At 34.5% G+C, this 12,127-nt stretch overlaps 1 protein-coding gene across 1 annotated transcript in view; it reads right to left on the reverse strand.

The window, feature by feature from the left end:
• The window catches only part of Cad88C (cadherin 88C), a 96,930-nt gene that overhangs the window by 18,754 nt on the left and 66,049 nt on the right, over positions 1–12,127 (reverse strand). Inside the window, exons 5-8 of the mRNA XM_072539502.1 lie at positions 6,642–6,845; positions 5,904–6,088; positions 4,880–5,077; positions 321–715 (exon numbers count right to left, since the gene is read on the reverse strand). Of these exons, the coding sequence (XP_072395603.1) occupies positions 321–715; positions 4,880–5,077; positions 5,904–6,088; positions 6,642–6,845 (982 nt within the window). The remainder of the gene's footprint in view (positions 1–320; positions 716–4,879; positions 5,078–5,903; positions 6,089–6,641; positions 6,846–12,127) is intronic.

Below are 12,127 nucleotides of genomic sequence, written 5' to 3' on the forward strand. Positions count from 1 at the left end.
AGGTTGGAAGCATAATTTGGAGGAGGCCAAGTTTCAATTAGAGCTATAGCGCCATTGGTGAGATTATAGTTTTTCTAAAATTTACCCAATTATTGATGCCTCAATCTAATTTTATTATTAAAATTAGTTTTAATACAAATGAAATATTAGACACAGTGATAACCTTGGAAATACTTAAAACAATAGATAAAGCAGGATAAATTCAAGTTAACGCACATGAAGAGCTTTGACGATTGTCATCTGGAGCATGTAAAAAATAGATAAAAGCAGTAAAATAAGACGGAAAATATCAACAATGGTATTTAAAATTGTTTACTTACATATAATCAATACTTCCTGCTAAGTTAGTATATCGAATCCCTCTACTTCCAAACTTTCCTGAATCATCATCAAGGGCTTGTACCCAAGCAACCGTAGTTCCTACATCGCAGTTCTCTGGCACCGAAACTTCATACAACGATTTGGAAAACTCTGGAAAATTATCGTTCCTATCCAAGATATTCACCATTACGGATGCTTCGCTAAATTTCGGCTTGCTTTTAACGATTTCTTTAGCTACAAGTGTGAGGTTGATTCTTTTGATTCGTTCGAAGTCAAGGGTTGTGCTGTTCTTGACCCTTATCATAAATGTGGCTTCGTTCACCGCCTTGCTAGGGGTAATATCAAATGCATCTCCACCACCTTTTACGTACAGGAAAAAACTTCCATTTATGCCCTAAAAATCATAAACAATAAAACATAACAAAAAATATAAAATAACTTAAAACTGTAGAATAACTTGTTTTTTTGCTGTATATCTGTGCGTAAAGTGAGTTAAGTCCAAAAATGGTCGAATTAGCCAATGCACTAACTGCATGTTAGAATTTGATATCTATATGTGTGTATAATATGTCAAGCCCAATTCCATTTCTAAACTGAGATATTCATTTTTGCACAAGTGAAAAATAATCAATACTAATTCCTGAACTTGAATATATCACTTTTTACACTAAACATTATTTAAGAAATAGGAAGATTCAGTGTGTTAAGTCCCACAATCTTGCGACTTAACTCCATGACCATTAGTGCGACCATGACTTAACACACCGCGCACCAATAAGTTATTACGTTGACTCTCTGTACGCCGTTAAATAGCTGATTTGTCTACATATTTAACTAATCAGTGGCATATTGACTAGGTCATTTCAAACATGTTTGTACTTGAATGAACAACATAACATTAAAAGTTTAACCTGTGATTATTATGTTGGTTTAGTTTTAGTTGAAGGAATTTAGTTAAAAGTTTAACCATGCCATCGAGAGCACATAGCATACTTGAGACAGAAGAAAGTCCAAGCCGTGGTAAGTTTTATTTAAGTTTTTAATATTGCTGAAGACTTTAGGCCGTATTACTAATGGTCTATTCAACTTTTAATTACAAAAACATGTATTTCATAATTTCTATGGTAAGAATTGGCCGCTTCACTTTTACACAAAAAAAAAATTATAAAGCTCTATCTGTTATCTTTTTAATAAATCGTTTATAATACGACTGTTTTTCTTAACACTAACGTATTGTAGTGAGCTACAGTTAATAGCTATTGTTTAACTAGTAAAGCAATAGAAGATCTGGATAAAAAGTATGATAGCTTTAATTTACACAAAAAAATCAAAGAAATGACAGGTTCTAGAAAACGTACAAGAACGAATATCCTTAAAAATGATAAAGGGGATATTATTACTGATATGAAGGAGAGATTATGTCACTGGACCAATTACATCCAACAACTATTTAATGATGAAAGAGAAGAACTGTCATTAGAAATCACCGAGGATACCGGACCACCAATATTAAGAGAAGAAGCCATCTATGCCATCAAAAACACAAAAGAGGGTAAAGCTACTGGACCAGATGATGTGCCAATCGAATTATTAAAACTCATCTATGAAGATGTTATTGATGTAATGGTTGAACTCTTTAATCTAATATATCAGACTGCCACAATCCCCAGACAATGGCTGCAATCGACCTTTGTAGCAATTCCCAAAAAGCCAAGTGCAACAACTTGCTCAGATCACAGAACAATAGCTTTAATGAGTCACACACTTAAAACATTTTTGAAAATAATTCACAGCAGAATTGTTAAAACTCTTGAATATGAAATTAGTGACACACAATTTGGCTTTAGAAATGGTATGAGTACAAGAGATGCTTTGTTCGGCTTGAATATGCTGGCTCAGAGATGCATGGACATGAATCAGGACATGTACTTATGTTTTGTAGACTTTGAAAAAGCATTTGATAAGGTTCCACATAAAAAGCTTGTAGATATATTAAAAAGCAAAAATATAAATGTCGTGATATGAAAATGATATCTAATTTATATTGGAATCAAACTGCCAAGGTGAGAGTTGCCAAGCAGTACACCCAAAATATCAGAATACAGAGAGGAGTCAGCCAGGGTTGCGTGCTGTCCCCACTACTTTTCAATGTCTACAGTGAAGCGGTATTTCAAAAAGCGCTCTCAGACTCAATAGAAGGTATATCTATCAATGGAGAAGTTTTGAATAACTTATGTTTTGTAGACGATACAGTAATAATGACGGATAACAACAATGATTTACAGAACGTAATGCAACGACTTAATGAACGCTGTCATGAGTATGGACTGAAGATACATTTAAAGAAAACTAAATGCATGATCATGACTAAATCTGCACATGCAAATATCCAACTGACTATTGAAGATACTGCAATTGAGAGTGTTAATAACTATAAATACTTAGGAACATGGATAACATCAGATGTAGACCAAACCAAAGAAATTAAGACACGCATGGAAATAGCACGTGCATCATTCATTAAACTTAAAAAGTTTATTGTCGGGATATAAGGTTAGAACTATGCCTGAGAATGCTTCGATGTTACGTGTTCTCTACTCTTCTTTATGGCTTGGAAGCGTGGACACTAAAACAAGTCCATCTGAATAAGTTGGCCGCCTTTGAATTTTGGTGTTACAGAAGAATCCTACGAATATCATGGATCCAAAGAATGTCAAACGTGGAAGTAAAGCAAAAAGGACATGTACTCATGTACCTTTAGGACTTAGGACATGTGATGAGAGGGCAAATACCGCAAATATACGCATTATTACAACTTATTATGTAAGGCAAAATCCGAGGAAAGCGAAATATGGGAAGACGAAGAATATCCTGGCTTAAGAACTTAAGGGAATGGTTTGAATGCAGTAGTGCAGAACTTTTTAGAGCGGCAGTCAACAGAGTCCGCATAGCCATGATGATTTCCAACCTTCGATAGAAGATGGAACTTCAAGAAGAAGAAAAAGTAAAGTAATAGTAAAAAGGGGGAATGCAACTTTCCTCCAGAGTAAAACATGCTTTTTTTGTCGGGTAAAGTTTGAAAAATTGTATATTGTTTCCAAACAAAACAAATTTTCTTTATTCAAAGATTTTATTATATGTATTATACATAATTTTATTATGATCTGTTTAATATTTCCTTCCGTTACAATTAGCAACAGGAAATAATGGTACCTTTTCTCCTATTGATGTATAACAGAGTGTGATCTTTTCGGTATAAGATGACCAAAAAATGTTTTCAGTTTTAAGTCCTGCTCCAAGTATTCCACCTCATCTAATGGATCTGATTAATTCAGATGACTCAGACAGAGATGCCAACTAGAATTCAGTCGAAGACCTGCTTGATTTTGAGTCATCAGGTGATGAATACGAAGCTGTACATAAAATAAGAAAGTCAATGGTCAGTGTAAGACACAGATTTGGTACCAGTAAGTACTAATTATGTTGGAATAGATAGACAAACAGAACCAACCATTTTACCTTTAGAAGCTGAAGACACGGATAATTTTGTAAATGAAATTAATCAAGGTACTTGTGAAAAATCTGCTAAAACACCCAGTACTTGTATTACAGCAATATCTGCACAAATTCCTCTTACAAAGGCTGGAACTGGGAGAAAGAGAGGATTAAAAGGCGAAAACAGGAGAGTAAGAGAATAACGAAAGATTTTGAGGATTTTGTGTATGAAAAAGTGTATTGAAAAGGTTTCGGACAATGTCTGTAAAAAGGTCTTCGCAGATTATTGGAAGATGAATGACTATAGCAGGAGGTGTAGTTAGATAGCGTCCTTGTTAGAGTTAGATAAACCTAAAAGAAGAACAGAAAGGACAGAAAACAGTGACAAATTTAGACAAACTAGTGTCAAGTATCACATTGAAGTTATTGTTTGCAAGAACTGTTTTTTAAAAGTATTCGGAGAAAGTCGGAGATTGCTAGAAACTATGATTCAAAAGAAAAGAAAATCATCGTCTTCGGACATAATCCAACCGGACGAAAGAGGAAAGTTTAGAAAAACCTTTATAAATGAAGAAGAAAGGAATAAAATAAGTGTTTTCATAAACTCTTTTACTTCTTCTAAATCATCTAAATTTAATATCAACATTCTTTAATGGTTATGTTTTCGTTTGGTATTTTCGTTATTTTGTGCATTTCTTAATTTCTATTAATTTGCTGTAATATATTATGCTCAAGTGTTAGAGGATTTCTGATGAAATCGAGACATACCCTGTTTGTATTAGTTGGCTTTGTTAGTTTGTTTCTCAAATTTAATTTATTTTCTGGAGCAGAGTAAATTATGATTTAAGTTTATGTAAGTTGGAGTAAGTTCTTACATATTTAATATTTTTTCGAAATAGTTGTTTTATTAGAAATTTGCTTTTTCTACACCCTATTTCCCCAATTTTAAATGGCTTTTGTTGGCTTTTAGCATAATCTTGTTAAACATTAGTGACTACAGAAAACTGTTACGTTCATTGGAGTTTTATGAAGTGGATATAAACAAATTTAATTTAATATTTACCTGGTCATAATCGTAGACTTCTGGTAGAGCGTTTCCCAAAAAGGTAACGGGTGTGTTGATCTGAGCATTTTCCGCAATTTCGCATTCGTAGTAATTGCTTTTGAACGTTGGAGTTTCATCGTTGACATCAGTAACCATTACGGTAACTTCTGTAGTGGCAGTTGGAGTAGGAACTATTTTGCTGCCTATTTCTTTTGCCTAAAAATGAAGTAAAGGAAAATAACATCAAAGTCCACAAAACGAATGTTCTAAAAAGGGCCAAAAAGACAAAAATTAGACGTACGAGTAGTTAATAGTTAGAGGTAGTATTAAAAATTAGGGTGATTAAAATTGATTCTTTAGTTTTGTGCATTTTTATCATGTTTTTCCATAAAACGGATTAAAGTTTACCTATTAAAGCAAAGTACAGCCACTTAATTTACACGAAATTTGAAGGAGTGTAGAACTGCTAGTATATTTACAAATAGGATTTTTTAAACTAAATTGAGGCTATGAGAGCAAGAGTGGGCTAACCAACATTTTGTTGATAATTGAGTTATAGATTGCAATCACTTCTACTGACCTAAAGTTTTAAAGCAAAACCGGTCTAACCAACATTTTCGTATATTATAACATAAATCTTGCCAGTAAGGTGATTTTGCATTATAGAAAATAACAAAAATTTGAAAACACCTAACAAAACAACCTAACCTAACCTAACCTAACCTAACCTAACCTAACCTAACCTAACCTAACCAAACCTAACCTAACCTAACCTAACCTAACCCACGAAGTTGTGGAATATACCAAATTTGTAGACAATGAGTACCTTTTGGCATCATCTTTTAATTTTATAAAATTTCAAAAAAACACATATATTCTTGGTTCATGTAAATCCATTATTCAATATTTGGGGTTAGCCCACTCTTGCTCTCGTAGCCTCAATTCATCTTGCATTTCTTTGTTTACGTTGTTGTAACATTTACGCCATGCTATTTTTTTCAGTTATTTTTTTATTATTTTCTCATATATATTAAATACTTACTGTTATTTGGAGAATGTAGGTTCCTGCTCCACCAGGTAAGGCTTCTCTGTCGATGACACTAGTTGTAAATACAACTCCTGTATCTCTCTCTACTGAAAAAACATCATTAATACTATTCAAACTATTCGATAGAAGGGAATACTCGATGGGGTTGTTGACTCCTCGATCGCCATCTACAGCGACAACTAAAAAAAGTAAATATTTAGTTTGAAAATATTAATGAAATGATAAATGTTTTGCTCGCTTTCTCTTGTTGCTAAGTAGATACATATAATAACTTAAGTAAATTACTCCGTAACTTGCATAATCTTACTTTTAATCGTGTTCAATTATATTGAGCTTTATATGTCTTTGGCAAAGGATGTGCCCCGGTATGTTCGCGAGTTTTACAAAGAAACGTACGAGCAAGAATATTATATTTTTATTAATGATGTTAAGTAAGAAGAAGACGGTTTTGATGGAATCTATATTATTGTTTCCTACATTATTTCCGCAAACTTTTAATAATTTAAATTAAAACTTAAGCATTTTGGAACTCCACCTGCTATAAATGTTACCATAGATACACTAACGTCTATACAATAAAGCATTTCTTAGAATTTTCCGTCACTTGATTTCAATTTCAATTACGTTGAGACTCTTTCAACGTAAGACTAACAAACCATCAAACCTAACTTGACGAACAAAGATGTTTTCTTTTATTTAATTTATTTTCTAAACAAAGTTTAACTGTGTTACCCCTTAAGACTGACGTCCCGATCGGACTGTTTTCTTCGATTTTGGTAAAAGGAGTGATCCGAACAAACTCTGGTGGTTGGTCTTCTACATCTTCCACTTTGATTAGCAGTGCAGCTGTGGCTGTGTTGACTCTTCCTTCCTTTGCCCTATCCACTGCTAAAATTTTCAATTGATGAACAGTTTGTTTCTCGTAATCTAAAGAACCTAAAACAGTAAACAACAAGAATATCAATTAGAATAATAACTTCATGAATAAAGTGAAAACTTAAATCTTTAAAAATGAAAACTGTATGTGGTCAATTATTGATGACTAATAGACTAAAGGTTAAGATACAGTTGATTTACTGTCAGCTATTTAAGATTGGAGGTCTTATTGACAGATTCTTTCCTTTTTTCATATGTTCGAGTGTCACTCGTTTCAAGTATTAGTTATTTAGTAAAAAAGAAAACATTTTTTTCTCCCGATACCTTTTTTTCTGTTTTTGCAACAAACAAGTCAATTAACAAAGAGATATAAAGTTAATGTTGTGAAAATTCTCTTCTGGTAAAAATGTTCAGAACAAATGAGCCCTTTCGAAGAGCCCTTGAGAATATAAAAATCAAACTAAAGTTAAGAAATCAATGTCAAAACTTGAGTTTCCAGTGGGTGGTCCCAGAAGTAAACCCAAGTAAACCCAGAAGTAAACCTAACCCAAAAAAGAAAACACAAAATTTTTAGGAAAAGTCTATGTATTTTCCAACTGTTTATAATAAGAACTGCCTTGCTCCTTAAAATAGCCATTGGCTGCCGACATCACTTCTTCACCGTTAAAAAATCTTTAACCACTGAGCCATTTTTTCAAGTTTTTGAACACAAACCAATCCAAGGGTGATAAACCTGGAGAATAGGCTGCATGGGGTAGCAATTCAAACTTATATTCATGAATTTTGGCCATTCCAATAACGGATCTGTGTTCTAATTTAAATTGTGATCTGTTAAAGCTTATAAATGAGGAAAACATTGGAATACTGGTCAAGCTTTTCAATGATGTTTATTCGACTGGTGATATCCCTGAAGATTGGTTAAAGTCCGAATTCATAACACTACCAAAAAAACAACGTCCGAAAAACTGTAGCGATTATAGAATGATAAGCCTTATGAGCCACACTTTAAAAATATTTCTACGCATCATCCACAGTAGAATCAGAGATAAATGTGAAGAAGACCAGGATGAAACACAATTTGGCTTCAGAAATGGACTGGGAACTCGGGACGCCCTCTTTGCACTAAATGTATTACTGCAGAAATGTCGAAATTAAAGGAAAGACGTCTTTGCTGTATTTATTGACTATGAAAAGGCCTTTGATCGAGTACAGCATCACAAATTAATTACAATATTAAAAGATAAAGGAGTTGATAGTCAAGACATACGATTCATAGAAAAGTTATACTGGCGTCAAACAGCGACAGCTCGCATAAACGGAAAATCAACAGAAATATGTAAAATACAAAGAGGTGTCAGACAGAGTTGTGTACTATCCCCACTGTTATTTAATTTATATTCAGATAGAATATTTAAAGAAGCGCTGCATAATTTGGAATGGGGCGTGAAAGTTAATGGAATTCTGATAAATACAATCAGATATGCAGACGATACAGTTATTTTAAGTGATGACATGAATGGATTACAATGCCTTTTAAATGCCGTTGATACAGTGGGAAGACAGTTTGGCCTAAACATAAACTGTTCAAAAACAAAACACATTGTGTTTAGCCGTTTGGCACATCAAGATGCACGATTATGTTGATGGTCATATAATTCAAAGAGTGTCCAGTTTTAATTATCTTGGTTGCCATATTACTGAACAACTAGATCCAGATCAAGAGATAAAACGTAGAATCGAGATAGCCCGCACGACATTTTTAAAAATGAAGTCATTCTTCTGTAATGATAACTTGCAACTTCAACTTCGAAAGCGCATGGTTAAATGCTACATTTGGTCAGTTCTCTTATAAGGTGTCGAAGCATGGACATTAAAAATATCCACCTTTAATCGTCTGGAGGCCTTTGAGATGTGGCTGCACAGACGTATGCTGAAAATTCCGTGGACGGCTATGCTGACAAATGTGGCAGTCCTTGAGAGAGCAAATGCTGCTCGCGAGCTGCTTGATAACATCAAATGTAGAAAGATGGCCTATTTTGGACACGTAGTAAGGGGAGACCGATATAATATTCTTTAACTTATTATGATGGGTAAAATCGAAGGACGCAGAGGAATTGGTAGAAAGCAGGCCTCTTGGTTGAAGAATATCAGGGAGTAGACAGGAATGAGGAAAGCTAAACAACTCTTTAGAATAGCTCAAGACAGAGACAGTTTCGCCATGTTAATCGCCAACGTCAAGGGGACTTGATAGGGCACGTTAAGAAGAAGAAGTTCTAATTTAGTGATATCTTTCAATCAACTATCGCCATCTCTAGGTCAGGCTCGGTACTTTTGGGACACAGATATAGTTGAGAAAGTATTGAAGACTTACAAGAAGTAATGCAAGCTATAACAAGTAATGATGACAGACAGGGACTAAACATAAATATAACGAAAACAAAAGATTTGGTAGCCACACGCAATGTAAAGCACCAGGGTTGCATCTCTGTAATATATGGTATATAATGTTATGGTAAGAGTAGATAATTGGTAATTGTATACAACTATCGGTAATTAAATTACCAGAGCCGACGGTAAATGTAGGAAATTATTTTCAGTTATCTACTTTTACCGGTAATTGTATATAATTACCAAGGAACAGCGGTAAAAGTATAAAATGATAAAATAAAAACAATTACTTTCAACAGCTATTCAAGAGGTGTGATTTTTATTGAACTGAATTAAAAACAAGAGACATTTTGTTAAACCTGAATTGGGTTTTTTTGCCTGAATTAATACTACTACTTTACTTACTTACTATTTATTGTGACACAAACTCTCATGCCACTTGGAATTACACAATTTTCCATTTCTTTACATTTCCACTTATCTCATCGACGTATCTGTTTAACATTTAATTTTGCAAGCACATTGCTGATAGCCTTGCCCACTAGACAAAGACGTTTTTCTAACATACTCACGCAATGAAATGTTTAGTTTTGGAACCACGTCTAGAGAAATGAATGATTCTTTGCAGATGGTAAATTGATTTCTGTTATAGAACTGTGGCAGTCGCTCTTCTTACCCAATTCGTATGATTAATTTTGAAAACCCATAATAACAACCAAAACATTTCTAGAATTACTTCGTGCCCTTCCAACATCTGGCTTCTTCTTCTTAAAGTGCCCTCTCCTCAATGGAGGTTGGCTACTACAATTTTAAACTCTTCTCTATCTTCAGCTGTTCTTATTAGCTGTTCAAAATTTAGCCCTGTCCATTGTCGGATGTTTCTGAGCCACGATAGTCTTTTCCTTCCTAGGCCTCTCTTTCCCTCGATTTTTCCTTTCACTATAAGTTGGGCATATTGGTACTTATTATTTCTCAGTATGTGGCCTAGGTATGATTTTTTTCTAACTTTTACTGTGTTAAAAAGTTCTCTTTCCTTGCCTATTCTATGCAGCACTTCTTCGTTTGAGGTATGCGATGTCCATGAAATTTTGAGTATTCTCCGGTAGATCCACATTTCAAAGGCCTCCAATTTATTTACGGTTGATGTTTTAAGGGTCCACGTTTCAACTGGATATAGAAGAGTCGACCAGACGTAGCATTTTGATAAACGTAGTCGAATTTCGAGTTTTATTCGAGAATCACAAAGCAGTTTTTTTATTTTTTCGAAAGATTTTCTGGCCTGTTCTATTCTCGATCTTATTTCTAGATCAGGATTTAGGCTGCTATTGATCCAACATCCCAGGTACTTAAATCTATTGACCTGTTCTAAAATGTGCCCATTTATTGTGCAAGGTTGAGGTACGTTTTGGTTTTTTCGGATTGACATCACTTTGGTTTTTTTAATGTTTATTTTCATACCAAATTGCTCACAGGTCGAGTTGGTCTTGTCGATGAGTCGTTGTAGACCTAAGTCGGAATCCGCAATTAACACTGTATCATCGGCGTATCTGATACTGTTGATATTTACGCCGTTCACATTGACTCCATCCTTGGAATCCTCCAATGCTTCTTTAAATAGAAACTCGGAGTAAAGATTAAATAGCAGAGGCGACAGAACACATCCCTGTCTAACTCCCCTCCTAATTTCTACTTCTGCGGATGTGGAACCTTCGATCCTAACTCTGGCGTTTTGGTTCCAGTACAAGTTTTTTTTACAACATCTGGCAGTTTTAATTTTACCCTACCACCGACATTACCGGGGGGTTTGATGTTTTAAGCATTTTCTTCGCTGGCTTTTCAAGACCTTCCTTTGCACGTGTCCGTTTAATTGCAACAGAATCTTGCCTCTCTGAAATTTGATTAGAAGATAGTTCTTCTATAATCGCATTAGATTCATTCACTGATTGTTGCTCAGGTTATTCTGGCCCTCATTCTATTAGAAGCTTATTTGGTTCATTCACGTCTGCTTATCCACTTTCTTCAGAATCAGAACCTGACTAGGTTTATTCTACTTGTTTCACCAACGCTTCCAAATCTTCTTTAGTCGAAATAATTTCTAGAGCATCTTCTAGTAATGATGAAGTTTTCAAATTTTTCAATGTTGACAGGAACCTCAAACATAGCTTCATACGGACTCCACTGTCAGAATGGTTCTTGGCGAATTGTACAAATCGAAGACCCTCTGACCACTCGTATATTTGGTTGCTTTTCAACCAGGAACTCAGCATATCTTCGATGTCTTGATTCGCACGTTGAATAGATCTTCGTGACTAACTGTATCTTTTCTTACCGTGTATTATCTTCAAATCTTTCCGCATGGAGCATAGTTCTTCTATAACTGTTGGAGAATTCTCGTCCATTGTCGCTTTGGATAATGACAGAAGCTCCAAACTCACAAAATATGTCAAGAAGAACTAATGCAACTTTTTCTGCACGTTTAGTTTTCAACGGCCGTAATTATACAAATTTTGTTAAGTGATCTTGATAGACAGAAATGAATTTGAATTCATTATCTGCCTGGAGTTGCATATCTATCAAATCTATTTGACATCTCAATCAATCAATCAATCAGTTTATAATGTTCTACGCCGTCTTCTGATATCCAGTCTCCATTTATCTCGGTCGTTCCAAAGGTTTTTTTCAACTCCCTTCTCCCTTAAATCTTTATCAATTCCTTCTCACCAACTTAATCTCGGTCTACCTTGCTTTCTTCTACCATGCGGTGTCCAGTTCAATACTTTCTTTGGCATTCTGTGTTTATCCATTCTTTGGACGTGTCCGTACCATCTTAGTTGATTTATTTTGATGTCCTCTGTTATATAATGATTGACACTCATAATTTCTCATATTCTTTCGTTTCTAACTCTGTCTAATCTTAATTTTCCAGCCGCTCATCTCCATTCTGTTGCTTCTAA

This window comes from Diabrotica undecimpunctata, chromosome 1 (genome assembly GCF_040954645.1).
Source record: "Diabrotica undecimpunctata isolate CICGRU chromosome 1, icDiaUnde3, whole genome shotgun sequence".
NCBI classification, from domain to species: domain Eukaryota; kingdom Metazoa; phylum Arthropoda; class Insecta; order Coleoptera; family Chrysomelidae; genus Diabrotica; species Diabrotica undecimpunctata.